Below are 17,053 nucleotides of genomic sequence, written 5' to 3' on the forward strand. Positions count from 1 at the left end.
TGCAAGTTCTTTGGTTACTCGTATGTTGTGGGCAATCCAGATGCCCATGGCTCAAGTGCTACTTCTCTGTTCGTTGTGGGGATGGCACATTCCCCGTGTTCAAGATTGCAATGCCATCCCCAAAACCCTCTTCCCTGTGCTATTACTGCCAAGTCAAGCGTAATCTGAAAGGTGCCGGTGGGAATGTCATAGAAGCCTATTGGCCAGTATCCCTACCACCATTCATGACACAAGCGTAATTCCATAAGTTCCTTTCACTCCCCAATGTTTTGTAAAAGTTACCTTTAAAAATCCCTTGATGCATAAATAGAGAAATGTATTCTGCATACAAACGAATAGCGTAATCTAGATTGGACCTACAAGGTTGGCCCACCGTCTCTTCCCAGCGGATCTAATTATTACCTATTTATTTGCAATGACCACAACACACAATTGGACTAATTTGAGTTAGAACCACTGTGCGGATCCCTTAAAAAATGTGTACCACATCTGTTTTATATTAGTATCAGTTTGAAATGAGACCAACAAACTTTTCCTCTTCCACATATCCTTACCCCCCATTCCATAATGTTTTTAAACATGCATAAAAATGGAAATTTGGACAGAAGTCCATGTCAAGATTCTCTTAGTGGAAACAGAGCTTCAGTTGTACTCCATGCATTTTTCTGTCTCATCAGCTGCATACAAATCCAGTAAAATTCCACGAGCTTTGCTCAGATTTATTTTTTAAACAAAAGTTTTAGTTTAGGCGACATGAATAATACTTATACAAAAATCCAATAAGGTATTGCATTGCATAAATAAAGGGTTTTAAAAGTCAGATTTATATACACGCTTACATTAGTCAAATTAGAAGGTACACCTTGTAATAGAAGCTCCTACTACAAGGAGAGAGGGGGGGAAATGGAACAAACAAATGTTGACATCATTTCACTTAATTTAGAAAGCTCATGGCTACCAACCTTATTACAACAATCAAGCCAAAAAGGTTGAAAGGGATACAGCGGTAGGCGTTAAGAGTGAGGGGGGAAAGACTGTATCACAATCTAGAACAAAGTTCTATTGCTACATTTATGAAAGAGGTTGCACTGGTTTATTTTCTAGTGGGTCATAACACACATACAGTACTGCCAAAATTAGTGTCATTAAAATCTTCCTTCTCCTGCTTACACTACCCTGTTAATTGTTTTTGAATATCAGGTTTAGATGTGAAAAAATGTACTGCACTGGGAACAACAAAGACATGTCATCAAAATTTATAGTTAAAAAAAACCCCAAACAGATAAGAAACTTGTTAAAACCCTGCAGATCTCTGGCAAGAAAGTGCTATTCCTGGTAATTGGCCTCTAAGGTCTTTTAATTTTAAAACCCCCCAGGCCATTTCACTTCATGCATTTTGTGGAACAAAATTAAAATAAAATAAAAAGGAAGAGCCAGGGGGTAAGGGGGGCAAAAACGAAGTATTAAAACGGGGAAAAGACAGACATGGGAAGCAATGAAAATATCCCGTTATGCCACACGGTATGCTTTCAAGAGCGTGAACTCCTTCCTGTTAGTACGCGCAGCCCAGATGAAAAGGGCAGCAGCCATGAACTGCAGGGGTGCTGAGACACAGGCCAGACAGAAGGACCAGCCGAACTGGCCTTGCACCTCTTCTGGAGGGGTTAGCTTCTGGTGGAGCAGCTCAATTCCAGCTACATAGCAGCCAACTGAACCCAGCGTGCACAAACCTGGAGAAGAAGCAGCAAGTATGTTTTGGTCAGACTTACAGCACCTAATTCTTGGCTCACTGTGTTAAGATATTCACGTTTCAACACTGAATACATGGGATGAAGTTTGCCAAGAGGACTCACCCGCTAGAAAGTGGAGGACTCCGGTGGCAATGGCGGGGTAGAGACTGCGGCAGGCGCAGGCACAGACCCCAATGAGAGCCCCAAAGCACATCAGCCCAAGGCTAACAAAAGGCAGGAGGAACTGCAAGCGCCAAAGATCTAAAGGAAATAGGGAGAGGAACATGATTGGGATGTTCCAAGTTTAGGGCCTTTCACTCCAATCGCATGGTGCAAAATGCATTGTTTCCAAGACAAACGGAGAGTAGTTCAATCTACTATCTAGTTACTTAATTGTGGCAGAGCCCAAGAACTCTAGCTTTTCCCCCGAACTAAACAGTACAGAAATACATCACATAATAAAACATTGAATTTTGCAGAGTATAACTGCTAAATGAAAGACTATGCTATATATATATATATATATATATATATATATATATATATAAATAAAAGAATCCCAAGTAAATTACCAGAGCATCATAAATGACCTGAGCTGCAATACTAAACATACTTTGCATGGGAGTAAGTCCCGTTCAACTCAGTGGAACTTACTTCTGAGTAGACATGCACAGGGCTGCACAGTTGGCCAACTTTGACAAAGTAGCATACTTTCCATTTATCCACATTTGATGAAGGCAAACATGTCTTATGGCCAAGTTAAAACATGTCTCGAGTCTTTCTCATTCCTATGTCTATTCAGAAGCAAGTCCTACCAGGTTCAATGGCTCTTACTCTTTGGTAAGGTGGGCAGAGGACTGCAGCCTCAGATACATTTTATCTGCTACACAAAACCCAAAAAATACTTACAGGTCCGGTTCAGATCACTGCCACTATTGTGATTCCCAGGATCCTTATATTTTTCCATGAACTGATCCGAAAGGGAAAAACTGACGCACCTTGTGACCATCTCAGCTTCCAAAATGAAAAAAGAAATAACCTTTATTAGGATCTGCTTTGCTTGACTGTCATTCTTCATTCACGTGCATACATATATCTAGGTTAACTAGGTGTGGTGGGGAACCTCCAGCCTGTAGGCCTAAAGAGGCCTGTGAGGCCTCACCATTTGGCCCACAAGGCCGTTTCAGTCAAGCCATGCCCACCGGAAGCCATGTATGATGTCAGGTGTGGAGTAGGTAAAGGCCTGGCTCAGCCAAATGGGGTGAGGTATGTAGGTACCTGCAAAGCCCTGTACAAAGAGGCTTCCCAAGACCCAACAACCAGCTGATTGCCAGTTTTGTGGAACACTTTGAAAGGTGCATTGCAGGCTGTGCATTTGCCTGTATGGTTGGGTGTCAAACTCTGCAGGCAAAAAAAGGAGTCTCTCAATGTCATTGTGACATCACAGTTCGGCAGCCCCACCCCATACAACAAAGCATATTGCAGCAATTTAAGGAGGAACAGGTTTATGGTTATAGGTTTATAGCCTCTAAGGCACTATCAAAACTATTGATTTACAACAACGATGCTGAGGAATGGAAGGAAGGAAGACACTGGATGGAGGGTGGGGGCAGCTGCAAGGACTGCAAACGATAAGGCCAAAGGTTACAGTAAGGCAATCCAGCCAGATGGGTGGAACATAAATAATAAAATTATTGTTATTATTATTATGCAGCTCACAGGTTGCCCAACTCTGGTACTTAACTTCCTAAGTATTACACTTCCTCTTACATTATTATTCAGCAGCTGGCACTGATCTCCAACTTTTTTAACTTGGTAATGTTCTCAAAACTATTAGACACTTCCTCAGAAGACTTGATAGACTACTTCAGAGACAAACTAATAATTTTAAGGTCCTAATAGCAAGCCTAAATTTAAATGATGGAGGTACTTGCTTAGAAGATACAATTAAAGTTCTCTCTCAGGCAAATTTGTGCATCTTAAAACTAAGAACTAACAAAAAAGGGGGGAGGGCTATGTCTGCTCAAGCGGGACCCAATAACCTAATCAATTTATTCATGCACCAGTGCTTTGCATTCAAATGATCCCTCAGGAAAATGGCACTAAGAGAAAGATGCATTTAGAGACACTTTCTGAAGTAGGTTTACTTGGTGAGTTGAACCAGTAAGAGTTCTCAGCCATCGTGATGCATCTCCGCCATAGTCCAATGGTGCCGTTCCATCGAAAGAGAGCTTCTGTATAAGACTTTTCATCTTCACCAGTAAAATCATCCCAAGTGGCCTTAACTTCACTGTAATTTTCGGGTGGCGATGAGTTGCGGTACTCATACCAAAAGTCCGTGCCAATAGAGGCTGCCAGGTAGATGGTGGAGATAAGGCTAAGCACGCAGGCGATTACCAGAGCAGTGGCAAAACGGTTATCCATCATAGTGTCTCAACTGCAATTGAAAAGAGTAAAAAGCAGAAAGTTCCCAAACATGAAATTTAACTGAGTTAGGAAGACACGTGTTTTTCTGGCTCTAGCCAACCACTTTCACATGCGTATGCCAGCTGTTCCTTTCATTGCTTACTTGCGACATTTGTTCAATTTAGCAATTAAAGCAACTTCAGAACATCCCCTCCTGTAAAATTCTACTCATTGAACTGTATCTGGGTTGAGCATAAAAAAGGACTGAACCAGAAAACAAAATGATTAACATGGTTCCATTCCAGATTATTGCCACAAGAACTCAGGCACTCCCAAAACCACAGACTCCCAAAACAAAGCAAACAAACAAACAAAAAAGAGTCTGGCTTTTTCCTCCTCCCTTTCTATTCTTTTTCCTTTTGTGTCACGTTTCAGATTATAAACCTGAAAGACTTTTATCATTGATCTTTGCAAGCTGTTCTGGTGGCCTTGGAGTCTCATGAGTGAGGTTAAAATCATTAAAATAAACACACACACACACACACACACACACACACAATTGTATATTAATTCTGTCTGCTCAAATCAGGTACCTCTGAGTTGCAAACTGTTACTGCTATAATATTATGCTGTGCATCTTGAACTTGATGTATGAAAATGGATGCAGGGCTTAAGAGATTTGGAAGAACATCCATGTAGAAAAAGCAGTCAATACAAGTGATCTTCTGAACAGACCCATCAGTTGAGCCACCCATCCTAAGACAGAGGAAGATGCAAGCAGACTGCTCTATACATGTAATCAGTTACATTTTCTGTTCTTCCCTGTAAAGCTTCATAAGACTGACTTTAATAGTAAAATAACAACTTTAAAAATATTGTACAATGAAATATGTCGCATTCCAGCTGGTGGCTGTGACTATGATAAACTGAGGATATGATAATTATTTATTGAAATATGGAAGTGGAAACCAACAAAATAATACAATATAACATTTATGTAGTACTTTAGAAGGCTGAACACAATTCCATTACCTCCTTACGACAGTTTTATCTCCCTAATTTGTAGACGGGGGGAATAAACAAAGGTTTGCAAAAGCTACCTACTGTGTTTCTAGCAGGTGAGATTTGAACCAGTAATGCCCATACTCACAGCTCATATGGACATACAACACACAAAAATGTGGAGTGTCTCTGTAAAAACACACACTATTAAATTCTCTCATTTTTCTCAAGTATCTTTCAAAGATGTCAGTGTTGCAATTTCCTCGGTCACAGCTGTTTCCTTAGTTTTTATTCAAACGTATTTTAGCATTCATTTTTGTATTAAGAGAATGCATCAGGGGATCTCAGACTCATAAGCTCCCTCCCTTTGGCCTTGTCATGAAGAGGAATTAAGTACAGAAGCTTTAGCTCTGTTTTAGTTTAAACACAGCTTCTTGTGCTGTCTAGTCCCTTTGCAAACTGTAACAGAAACAAAGCAACTTGAAATCACAGTTTATGAAGCTGGCCTGTTCCAAATACAGTTGTACCTTGCTTTTTGAACAGAATGCGTTCCAGAAGTCTGTTGGACTTCCGAAACATTTGGAAACCAAGGCTGCCGGTTGGCTTCTGATTGCGCAGGTGCGCCGGAAACAATAGCAGAAGCTGCATCGGAAGTTTGGCTTCCAAAAAAAGTTCAAAAACTGGAACACTCGTTTCCGGGTTTTGATCATTTGGGAGCCGAAATGTACGAGTACAGTACCAAGGTGCTCGACAACCAAGGTACGACTGCAGCTAAACTGTAGCTAAAATAAAATGGAAGTAGATGCTTTCAATCTCCTTGCAATTGCACTGGAAGGAGGAGCATAAGAGTCCCAAGGATTGAGGAGAGACATTCTCTTAATGCCATGGTTTTGCTGCATCTGAACTCACCCACAGTATTACCAGTAGCAAAGAACTTACAAATAATCACAGTATAAACAGGACAGCAAGCTGACTCAGGAGCGTGGCTATTTTATGGATTATCTTAGTTTGCAATGTGTTCTTTAGAAGAAAGTAAGAGTGAGAACCAAGTGAAAGCCTGGAGCATGGTGTGGAGCTTATGGAGACAATTAAAGGGAGTGCTCAAGAAAGAAGCATTTGCGCAAAGCAGCAGGTGGTTAAGAAGATATGGGCACACAGATGACGGCTGGAGGCGGCCAGAGCTTACCGTATTAATACAGAAGAAGTTGGTGTACAGAAAAAGGAGAAAGAATGGGAAGTCACAGTTAGAACACCCATAAATAATAAGGTTTGCAAAAGGCACTTTATATTTAGAAGATAGTAAAAACTGAATGATAAAACACTAACAGGAAGAAAAGAAAAGAAAAGAAAAGAAACAAAAATGTTACCATTTAGATGAAATTAGTAGCAGAGATAATCCGAGCTCAAGAAGTAGAGAGTCAAAAAAACAAGCTCCCCAGTGGCTTAGGCAGAAAGTTAAAAAGATTAAATCAAAGATATTGGGATACCTAAGGACCACCAGCCACAGACTCAAAACCATGAATAAAACTTAATTGCCACAAACCTGTGCTACCAGGCTGAAGTCAATCATGCTGTTTATTGGAAAGTTTATCCAATCGAGATAGAGATTGTCATTAAGACGATGTTGATAGAGGAAAATCAAAGTTGTGCAATTATACTACTAACTGGCATTCACCCAATGTCAGTCAAATGGGCATATTTAATTATATCACAGTAGACAAAATTGTTTTGAACTGTAATGGGTTCAAAACAGGCCCCAATTATGTGGCAAAAATGGCACATGAATCAGCAGTACACATATACTGTATTCCAACAAGAGCAGCATTGTGTTTTTTGGCAGAAATGGTCACATTCACTACTATAAAAACTTATGTACCATAAGTTTTCAAAGTACTTCCTCCACATGATTCATGTTCAGATAATATCCCCATGTGCACAAACAGAATAAATCTCAAATAGAACATATTTTCAACTGGCAGCTCAACTCAATACATGTTTACTTGGAAATAGACCCCATTCATTTTAATAAATCTTAATGCCAAATAAGGAATTTTGATTGTTTGAAACATTCCTTCTATCTCACCAAGAAAAATCTTGTGGTGTGGAGACTTTCTCTGCTGAAAGGTGAATACTTCGGTGTTCCTACAGAAATCAGGACTGAAGAGTAGCTCAGCAGCTTTAACAAGTATTATTTTCACAACAGTGTCCTCAGGGTACTTAAGTTGTTAAAGGCGGCTTTTTGTTTTATTTTATTTGGATAAGAAAGAAGCAAATTGAGGCTGGTGCAAGACAATCACATTTTGTCTTTAACACAACAATCTTGATTGAGGGAAAACAAAACAAATTGGGGAGGCAATACCCAAACCTAGGACAGTCTAGTAGTATTTCTAAAGCTGAGCATGTAACAAGCATAGGATATGTACTATGGATTTTCACCAAGAGACAAGATTGGCTTATGAAGTCTGCCTGTCTTAAATTTAGGAGTTGCCGGGGATAAGATCACTTTGTATTTAATTAAGATGTCAGGGTATACATTCTCACACTGAGGTTTAACCAAAACCTTTCTCAATTCTTACTAGTAAAGATGTATAAAGAGGAAATATGGAAACAATGATTTTAAAAAATATATTAGGAAAATGAGAAAATAATTAGAAACCAGACCATTTGTAGCACAGCACTTTTATCTTGCCACATCTTTGGCTCAAAAAAGGGTCAGGCGACTGGTCCTATCCACTGGCTAATTCTTGTTAGGATGATCCCATTGTTAGCTCCAGAGTTTTACAAGGGTAGTGGAAACAACACTTCCTTTGATAGATACCAGCATCCGAGGGCACAGATTGTCAGTGGGGAGGAACACAAAGCCCATTCATATCCGATTTCGTTGTTTTCCTCAATTATAGTACCAAGAGGGATCACGACCACCAGCGAGAGCATCATCTCAGGCTACAATACCGGGGAGAAATGAGACGTTCGCCCAGGTAGACACATATAAGCTGACAACAAGAGAGATTTCCCAAAGCAGAAGCCTAATCCCTTTTTCATGGGCAGGGTGGAGGGGAAGGGGGGTGAAAGGCCCGCAGGCACACACCTTTCTCTGTTTCCCCTCCTCCATCCTCATCTTATATACATAACTCCACAGCTGCAGTCTGATGCATGCTAAAATGGGAGTGAGCCCTAGTGAATAAAGCGGGACTGCACTGCACCTTGGAGGCAAGATGCGCATACCAGGGAGTGTGTATCTAGGGGTGTGTGTGTGGGGGGGGTGTGATTATTACTACATAATCATCGCTATCAGTAGTAGTAGTAATAATAATAATAATAATAATAATAATAATAATAATGGACAGGTGCCTGCAGACTCTGTCGAACTGCAGGGCTGAAGCTGCCAGCGTTGCGGGCAGGGTGTGCTTGGTGGGCAGATGGCTTTCCTGCTTCTTGGAGATGCCCATCAAAATATAAGCCACGGGTCTCCCGCACCTCCATGGACTCTTTCCCGACACCCTCTCCTACCCCCCAACCCCATCCCACTCATGAATTCCGGGTGGGGAAGGGAGCCGGGCCCGTCCATACTCACCTCCCATCCTCCTCCCGACTCCACGGCGCCGCTTCCACCACCCACCCTCGGCCGACGCTTAGCCTGGGGACGGGGGAGGGGTCTTTTCCTCCTCCCTCCTCCTCCTCCTCCCTCGGAGACGCTCATCCGCCCCCGACCGCCAGGCACCCTGGGAAATGAAGTTCTGGCCGCATCGACGGCGGCGCTCCGCTAAGAAACCGAGGTAGGAAGCGCTTTGTTGTTGGCCCGAGATCGGGAGGAGAGGCGCTTTCCATTTGCATCCTGGGTATTGTAGTCTCGCTGACCAAAGGCGCTGGAATGCGGGGAGGTTGCCTCGCGTTAGCCGAAGTGGGAATGGTGGGTGTCCCCCCCCCCGGTCTTTTTTTGCTTCAAAACTAAAACTGCCCTAAATAAAAAACGTGTGTAGCCGTGACACTGACGGGGTGGGGGGCGGGGGGCGGCGGTACTTCTTGGGTGCAAGGGCTGTAGTGCTTCTCAATGGACAAACTGCTTTCAGTTCTTAATTCGGTTCAGCGTGCAGTTGCCGCCGCGCAGGACATTCTATACAAGATCTCAAAGTAGCTGTTCTATTACAAAGGAATTTCAGAAATAGACTGGAAAGAGAAGCTGCTGAATTGCAACTTATTACCAAACTTAAAACCATGGAGAGACCTGGTCTGAACAAAGACACTGGATTCTTATCTCATTATACATGACAAAGCCATTTTTCACCTTCTCACCCCTTGCTTTTTCCTGTAAGACCTATTGCAGTCGTTAAGAGTCGTCAACAGGCTCATCATAGCTATCTGCCAATCACCCAATCCCACCACCCTTCTGAGTAATACCCCTCCCCACCTTCTCACTATATAGAAGGGTCTGGTGACTTCTGTTTCAGTGTATCTGAAGAAGTGTGCATGCACACGAAAGCTCATACCAAGAACTAACTTAGTTGGTCTTTAAGGTGCTACTGGAAGGAATTTTTTTATTTTGCTTTGACTATGGCAGGTGGCGCTGTGGGTTAAAGCCTCAGCGCCTAGGACTTGCCGATCGAAAGGTCGGCGGTTCGAATCCCTGCGGTGGGGTGCGCTCCCGCTGCTCGGTCCCAGCGCCTGCCAACCTAGCAGTTCGAAAGCACCTCCGGGTGCAAGTAGATAAATAGGGACCGCTTACCAGCGGGAAGGTAAACAGCGTTTCCGTGTGCGGCTCTGGCTCGCCAGAGCAGCGATGTCACGCTGGCCACGTGACCCGGAAGTGTCTCCGGACAGCGCTGGCCCCTGGCCTCTTGAGTGAGATGGGCGCACAACCCCAGAGTCTGTCAAGACTGGCCCGTACGGGCAGGGGTACCTTTACCTTTACCTTTTTATGGCAGACCAACACGGCTACCTATCTGTAACCAAAACACAAGCATCTCTTATCCCTTTGGAAACATGTTCACCTGTTGAATTCCTGGCATAGGAACTCTGCCAGTGTTGTGTTGTTTTTTTAAGGTGGCAACTGTACTGGCATGTAAAAGACGTCACTTTATTGCACTTATAAAATATGTTTATAGAATGCTTTAAAATTGTTGTTACTTACCACACCCCTGAAGCTCGTGCCTACCAAGTTTATAATACAATATAATATAATCAAGTCACATATAATATATAAAATGCATTACGTTGGGGGGATATTGGGCAAAATCTATTTTACAAAAGCATATACTGTACTGCATTTGGATAAATTCACATTAAAATGCTGGTGGCCTTTTTTTTTTTTTTTTTTGCAAACTAGTGTGAAAATGTGTGGAGCTGAAATTAAGGCAGTAAAAATAAGAAAAAGAAAACCAAAATTGACAGATTCATTCATCCCTACCTAAGAGCAAGGCCCATAGCTCAATGAGACCTATACATATAGAGAATTACCATACTCTCCAAAGCTGTGTTCTACTGCTGATTGCTGGTTCTTTCTTCAGCTCTCAGAGAACTCAGTGTGAGAGTGAAATGACACATACCAGGTTGCTAGGGTTTATCTTCTTACAATGTTTTGGAATTTGATGGGCTTTCACTGAGTACTCATATGCTTACCATAATCTAGCTAGTCTTGCATGACAGGAATAGAGATGACATCTCCCTGATAATGCAAGTGGAGATGTGGCATAACAGGTTTTACCTTGGCACAATTTTATTTACAATTTTCTTGGGAATCTGTCTAGAACTTTTAGATAGGTTCAATAAAGGAGCATTCTTGGAGTAACAAATTACAATACATATGTGTCCCCAGTTGCTATGAAGCATAGTTCAAGTAAAGGCATAGATGGCTCTGTAGAGAAGTAGCCCAGTGATTCTCAATTGTTTTTCTAAAAATTTGCTTGTGCAAATGGGGAGCAGGTGCCGATATACTTCCTTGCCAAGAGGTGCAAGGGGCCTAGATATAGCTCTGTCGACAAAAAAAAGCTTCTATTTTCTGATCTTTCATATTTCTCACAATTGAAAATCTCTGTTCACAACAATATGTCATGGAGAACTGTAGAAGAATAACCAGTGCTCCTGAATAAAGGCATTGGTTACTGTTTCTGGTTGTATACCCCCTCCCCGAAATTGATAGTATGCCACACTGAAATGCTTAAATGTTTTTTTGATTGTCCTTGAATTTTCCTGCCACATTTGCTATCCTCTTCTGCCACACAACTGTAGCACACCACACCCTTTGAGAACCACTGCCATAGTCTCTCCCTCTATGGTTACTCAAAGAAAAGACAGTTCACATACAAATTAAACAGAGTTTAAAACAAGGTTGCAATCCTAAGCATCCTTTTGTGAAAGCCATAAAAATGAATATGATTTTTTCAAATAAAATCTGTTTATGATTGTAGCATGAATGCAAAATATCCTTCTGTTTCTCAATGAGAAGTCTTAATCTGTGGGGCAAAGCTCTACCATCCCATAAATTCATTTTCCCTCTCCTGTGACCCTGATATATATTTTTTCTGGTTCTGCCGCTAACAGGGTGGACCAAAACTTGAGGTTAAGAAAAGAGTGTTTAAACGCTTCAGGAAAGATATAGGGGCAAGATACTGTTTTTAAGAGCAATACAGAATAAAATTTGACATTAAAGGTCAGGTAGAAGTTTTAAAGCACATCTTTGTATGCAAGATTTTGCTGCTGTCAGAATTGAGAAGGCGTTGGACATTCATTCTTCAAATAACAGCAACATGTCAATTGGTAAAGCTTGCGGGAGTGTAACCCTCCCAAGTTTAGAAACACAGATTAGACAACTAACGGTTATTTAAATAACAACCCACCCTGACGAACTGAATTCACCACTTTCTTACTTCTGCTAACCATCTATAACCTCAAAAACCTCAACTAATAAATTGTATTTACAAAGAAACTTAAACCTCTCCCCTCCCCACTTCCCAAAATTTCAAGGAAACCCACCCTACCATATTTTACGATCAAAGCTGCCTGTATAAGCATGCTGGTTGGTCAAATCAAACCAGGCCCTCCCATTCTGTGCTAGACATTTAAATACCTAGTCAGAGATTGATAGGTTGTACGTCAGATTTTTCTGATCATCTGGAATAAACTGAAAGGAAAAAAGAAGAGAACTGTCATCTGTGGTGCCAAAAAGAACATAAAAGTGCTGAAAGCTTCTTCGCACAAATCATTTTTGAGATGGAGAAATCAACTTCTAGCTATGATTACTATTTCTACACAGATCCTCCTGAAGATAACTGCTCAGCTGTGGAGTTGCCTTACAAACACATTTTCCTGCCTGCTCTCTATACCATTGTATTCCTGGTGGGGATTGCTGGCAATGCCCTTCTAATAGGAGCACTAATCTTCAAACGGCAGGTTCAGAGGCTAATTGATATCTTCATTGTCAACTTGGCAGTGTCTGATTTTATATTCCTTATCACATTACCCTTTTGGGTAGACAAAGAGAGGACCTCGGGACTTTGGAGATCTGGCGCTTTTCTCTGCAAAGGCAGCTCCTACACCATCTCAGTCAACATGTACTGCACTGTCTTTCTCCTTACTTGCATGAGTAGCGATCGGTACCTGGCAATCATGTACCCATCAGTGGCTAGGAGGATCAGAACAAAGCTGTATTCCATCATCCTTTGCACTTGTGTCTGGATTCTCTCCTGCCTACTTGGATTGCCTACCCTTCTGTCCAGAGAGCTGAGGAGATATGACAACAGCACATATTGTGTGGACAAGGAAATCACATCCACTCACCGGATTGGGTCGCTGCTGCTTCTGATTTTGGCATTCTTTGTTCCTCTGTTCATCATCTTGACTTTTTATTGCTCCATCACCAAGAAACTCTGTGTGCATTATCAGAAATCTGGAAAACATGATAAAAAGCTGAAGAAATCCATCAAAATTGTCTTCACTGTAGTGATCATTTTTGTTTTATCTTGGGCTCCTTTCAACATTTTTAAGTTTGTAGCTCTGATGTCTGCTATCCAGGAACTGAAGCCACCTTTCTGCCTTCCCTACAAAGTTGCCCATATCGGTATGGAACTGAGTGGCCCATTTGCGTTTGCCAACAGCTGCACAAACCCTTTCATCTACTACTTGTTTGATGACTACATCCGTAGGGCAGTGATGCAATGTATAACTCCGTGCACAAAGGCCAACAACTTTGGAACCAGTTCTGATAGCTCAGACACTCGCCTTAGCTACTCCTTGACTGCGTTTGCCCACAGGGAAGATGTTTCTAGGAAGAGGAGGAGGTCAGTATCATTCTGACAAGAGTCATAATTCTGAAAGATCCAGTGTCTCCATGTCAAGAGTAAGATCAAGAGGTAATGGAAATGTAAGAAAATGAAAAGATTAGAACAAATCAAAAAAGTTAATTGACTGTAATATGACAGTAAATTGTATTTCATAAAATGGCATGTTTCTTATCTTAAACCATGTAGCCAATTACAAAGTTCAATTGGAATATAGTCTGTAATATTAGCAGACTTGAAGGTTATTTGGCAATTACACCAAGAGGCTTACCAACCATTAAGAAACAAACCGTGGAAAACCTTAGGTCAATATTCTGCTGCTCCATAAGAAGTACAATATTACAAACTCAGAGCAACCAAACCATTTCATACCTGCCTCTTTTATAAAATCTTATTAACATAGAAAAATTAGTTTAGAATGCATTTTTTGTTATATTCTGCATCTTTTCTTGTTAAATGCTATAATACTGAATTGCTCAGGATTCTTTTAAAATCTATACTTTTTTTGTTTATCTGCATTTTCAACTCTCAGTGTTTGCACTATTACGTGTAAACTTTTAGTTTAACACAATCCTATGTATACTTGAAAATGTAAGTTGCATTGTGCCGTGATAAGACTACATAGGATGACAACCTTAAATAATGCTGTTATAATAATTTTAGAGGGGTTTTTGAAAGAATTTCTAAAGAAATATATACATAAAATATTTTTTCCTTTTGTAAATCTCATTCTCATTTGTGTAAAATGGTACAATAAGTATTGGAAATTCAGTTAGAATTTCACAGGAAGAATAAAAATTATTCAGCACAAGAACTCTTCAGACAATTATAATCTGTTGACTTAGATCAGTTGCTGGGAGATCAGTACTAGATATTTCTCTTGATCTCATGCATGACTCATGATTGAGGATAACTGATTTCTAGAATAAAAGACGCCTATGCTCACCACTAATTTTAAGTATTGAGTTTCTTTAATGTTTTTTCATTCAACTTACCATCAGAACAAGAATTGTTATTGTTGTTAAGTTGTGTCCTATTCTTTGTGACCCTATGGACCAGAGCATGCCAGGCACTACGCTGTTTAATTTACCGTATCTGCCTCTCAGAGACTGAACACTGCCTCCCTTCAACAGCAGTTTTAATTTTTGAAATTTTAGGAAAGGTGAACATGTTTTAGAAATTTGTACATTAACTTTGGAAATCAGTGTGATTTTTTTTGCAAATGTAAATTTTTAAAGTGTGTTTTTTAAACTGGCATTTTTCTTTTCACTAAGAAGAATAAACAATTAAGTATATGAACTAAAAAAAGTGTACATGTTGATTTCATTTGATCACTGTGAATTTACTTTTCTTCTCTTGAAATAAAATATAACTGAAACACTGCATTTGCTGGGTAGAAGATTTCTAAAAATATTAATATGATCATGATGAAAAATAATCCTAGTTAAACTAAATTAAAATATCCTTTCTATTTTAACACACACACCTACTTCAAATGGCATTATTTATCCCCCTTTAAGACATTCTGGATCTTCAACTTGCTGAAGATGTGGTTCATAATGCAGAGTTCTAGCTCATAATTTTTTACACAGATTTACTAGACCTTGCTAGTGTTGTGTAGGAGACAGAATTCTGTATTTGGAACTGAGAAATAGGGGTTCCAACCTCTACAAGCTGGAAAACAACAGCATAACACCCAAAGAATAGACTTCTTTCGGTGAGACCAGTGCCTCCAACTGCTAACCAAATTGGCTTCTACTGATTTCTTACCTAGCACACCACCTCAAATTAACTTCTACCTCTGTTAATGTAAGGAGTACCCAATTTACCTTTATTTCTGTTTTCCACCTATGAAGGAACTCGTGTATTTCACTTAAGTATGGAGAGAGATCTGGATCACACCTGGTTTTAGTATGAGCAATTATACTTGTTCCTAGCAAGCTTTAGTGCAAACAATTTGATACCTGCATCCCATTATGGGCAACCTTGAGGTGGAGATGATGCCACCAGTTGTCAGAGGCAGCGACAAAAGTGAGTGGCGCAATGATTGAGTGCCCTTTACCTTTGTATAGGCTACATTCTATCTGTGCAAAAGTTAGAGGGTTTTTTCTCCCCCCCCCCCAACTAGGCAAGCAAGAGACCGTTTATATTGACACTCTCCAGTTAGGAAAAAGTACTTGATGAGGGCATGTAGCAAAGTTAGTGATGGGTGACATTAAACCCCCCATGATAGAAGAAATTATTTAGTGCAACAATGCCTCTCTAGTGCTTTGGGGTTATTCTGTACATAACACACTTCCAATTTTCAATGTCGCAACTCTGTTAAGAAATTTGAAGGTGTACACAAGGTGACTTCTAACAAAGTCCAGTCCCAATCATACTTCCTAAACCCTATTTCCATCAGTGGGACTTATTCGCAAGTAAATATACTTCGGATGGGAGCCTCAAGTGTTCAGACCAAATACGCTCTCCCCCCCCCCCCCCAATTTTTCAGCAGGCAGGAAATAATGCTTATTTATGTTGATGACATAAGATAACAGATTATGTGGCATAGGCTGAGATAAAGTAAAACCAAGCTGTGAAACTAAATAGCTTTTTGTTGTTGTTTTTTAGGTTAGAAATGAAACTTGATCAGTGGTTTTAAATGAATTCTTCAGGCTGGCACTGTGCTAGGCAAACTGATTTGTTGCTGTTGATAATTGTGGGGAGGACCAATAACACAAACAAGTAGAACTTGGCACTTTCCTATAAGAGTCAGTCAACATTCTATGGCCACTGAACACACTTAGCCGATGGGCTATTTGTGTGTTCATTTTATAAACCTCTAATATACCACCCCATTTAGTTGTCATCAACATTCTTTTTTTCCAGAAGGACAGGGCCCCCCACATAACAGAATAATCAGGAGCCCCCCCAACAAAGACACACATTAACTTCTAAAGAGCTCCCCACCCCAGTGAAATTACATACCTCCAGGAATAACTACTTGAGGGGTAAATATTCAGTCTTCATCTCCTTAGCTATTCTTATGCTGCACAATCCGAGAGCACCTTTCATATGGTAATGTGAAAATAAATTACTGCTCTAGACAGTGGGAATGCCTTACACATTTTTATGTGGACAAAAGTGTGGGGTTAAAAAGTCAGTGAAACTCTTTTGGGCTTCCCCCAAGCTGCTGTATACTGAGTTATACTGAGTTTTCAGCACGTTTGTAAGGGTAGTGGGAAAATGTTTGCTTGATTTGAGTCAGTTGCTACCAAGCAGTGAGCTGTCTCTAACATCTCTTTGTAGAAACTGACTCATCTCTCTACCAGTTAAGGAAATGCTCATTGCACGATAGGTTTGTTCTCACAGTTATTCATTATTCAAAAGCAAGATTTATTTTTTTTAAATCAAGAGCCCAGGTAAGCGTTGCATGTGGGCTTATCCTCACTATACATGTAAAGTGCTTTTATGCCACCTTAGCTGTCAGGGTTCCCCCCAAAGAATCCTGAGAGCTGTAATATGTCAAGGGTGCTGAGAATCATTACGAGACCCCTCTATCATCCTCACAGAACAATAATTCCCAGAGTGCCCTGGGAAGAAGAGTTGATGGTTAAGCTACTTTAAATCTCCGGCGTGGATGTATTTAGTACATTTTTA

The 17,053-nt window shown here is 40.6% G+C and overlaps 2 protein-coding genes across 3 annotated transcripts; one reads left to right on the top strand and one right to left on the bottom strand.

The window, feature by feature from the left end:
- Window positions 1-693: 693 nt before the first annotated feature.
- Window positions 694-8,872, bottom strand: CLDND1 (claudin domain containing 1). Of its 2 annotated transcripts, none has more exons than XM_079974607.1 (5): window positions 8,713-8,872; window positions 3,878-4,167; window positions 2,640-2,744; window positions 1,854-1,991; window positions 694-1,730 (listed from the first exon to the last, which is right to left on the bottom strand). In XM_079974607.1, the coding sequence occupies exons 2-5, from the start codon at window positions 4,155-4,157 to the stop codon at window positions 1,510-1,512; spliced, it is 744 nt and encodes a 247-aa protein (XP_079830733.1). In that variant the 5' UTR covers window positions 4,158-4,167; window positions 8,713-8,872; the 3' UTR covers window positions 694-1,509. The 2 variants fall into 2 exon arrangements, with proteins under 2 accessions (XP_079830733.1, XP_079830734.1); XM_079974608.1 differs by lacking the exon at window positions 8,713-8,872 and adding an exon at window positions 4,730-4,896.
- Window positions 8,873-11,324: 2,452 nt separating this feature from the next.
- Window positions 11,325-14,071, top strand: GPR15 (G protein-coupled receptor 15). The gene has a single exon (XM_079973190.1). It carries the CDS (start codon window positions 12,345-12,347, stop codon window positions 13,425-13,427), a length of 1,083 nt encoding a protein of 360 aa, XP_079829316.1. The 5' UTR covers window positions 11,325-12,344; the 3' UTR covers window positions 13,428-14,071.
- The last annotated feature ends 2,982 nt before the right edge of the window (window positions 14,072-17,053 follow it).

Source organism: Podarcis cretensis (genome assembly GCF_951804945.1).
Source record: "Podarcis cretensis genome assembly, chromosome: 4".
Classification (NCBI taxonomy): Eukaryota; Metazoa; Chordata; class Lepidosauria; order Squamata; family Lacertidae; genus Podarcis; species Podarcis cretensis.

Coding starts and splice junctions, on each gene's coding strand:
- CLDND1 (XM_079974607.1), bottom strand. CDS start 4,157: ATGATGGATAACCGTTTTGCCACTGCTCTGGTAATCGCCTGCGTGCTT. Junction 2,745..3,877: donor TTACTGGTTCAACTCACCAA/GTAAACCTACTT, acceptor TCATTTTGGAAG/CTGAGATGGTCACAAGGTGC. Junction 1,992..2,639: donor CAGTGATCTGAACCGGACCT/GTAAGTATTTTT, acceptor TATTTCCTTTAG/ATCTTTGGCGCTTGCAGTTC.
- GPR15 (XM_079973190.1), top strand. CDS start 12,345: ATGGAGAAATCAACTTCTAGCTATGATTACTATTTCTACACAGATCCT.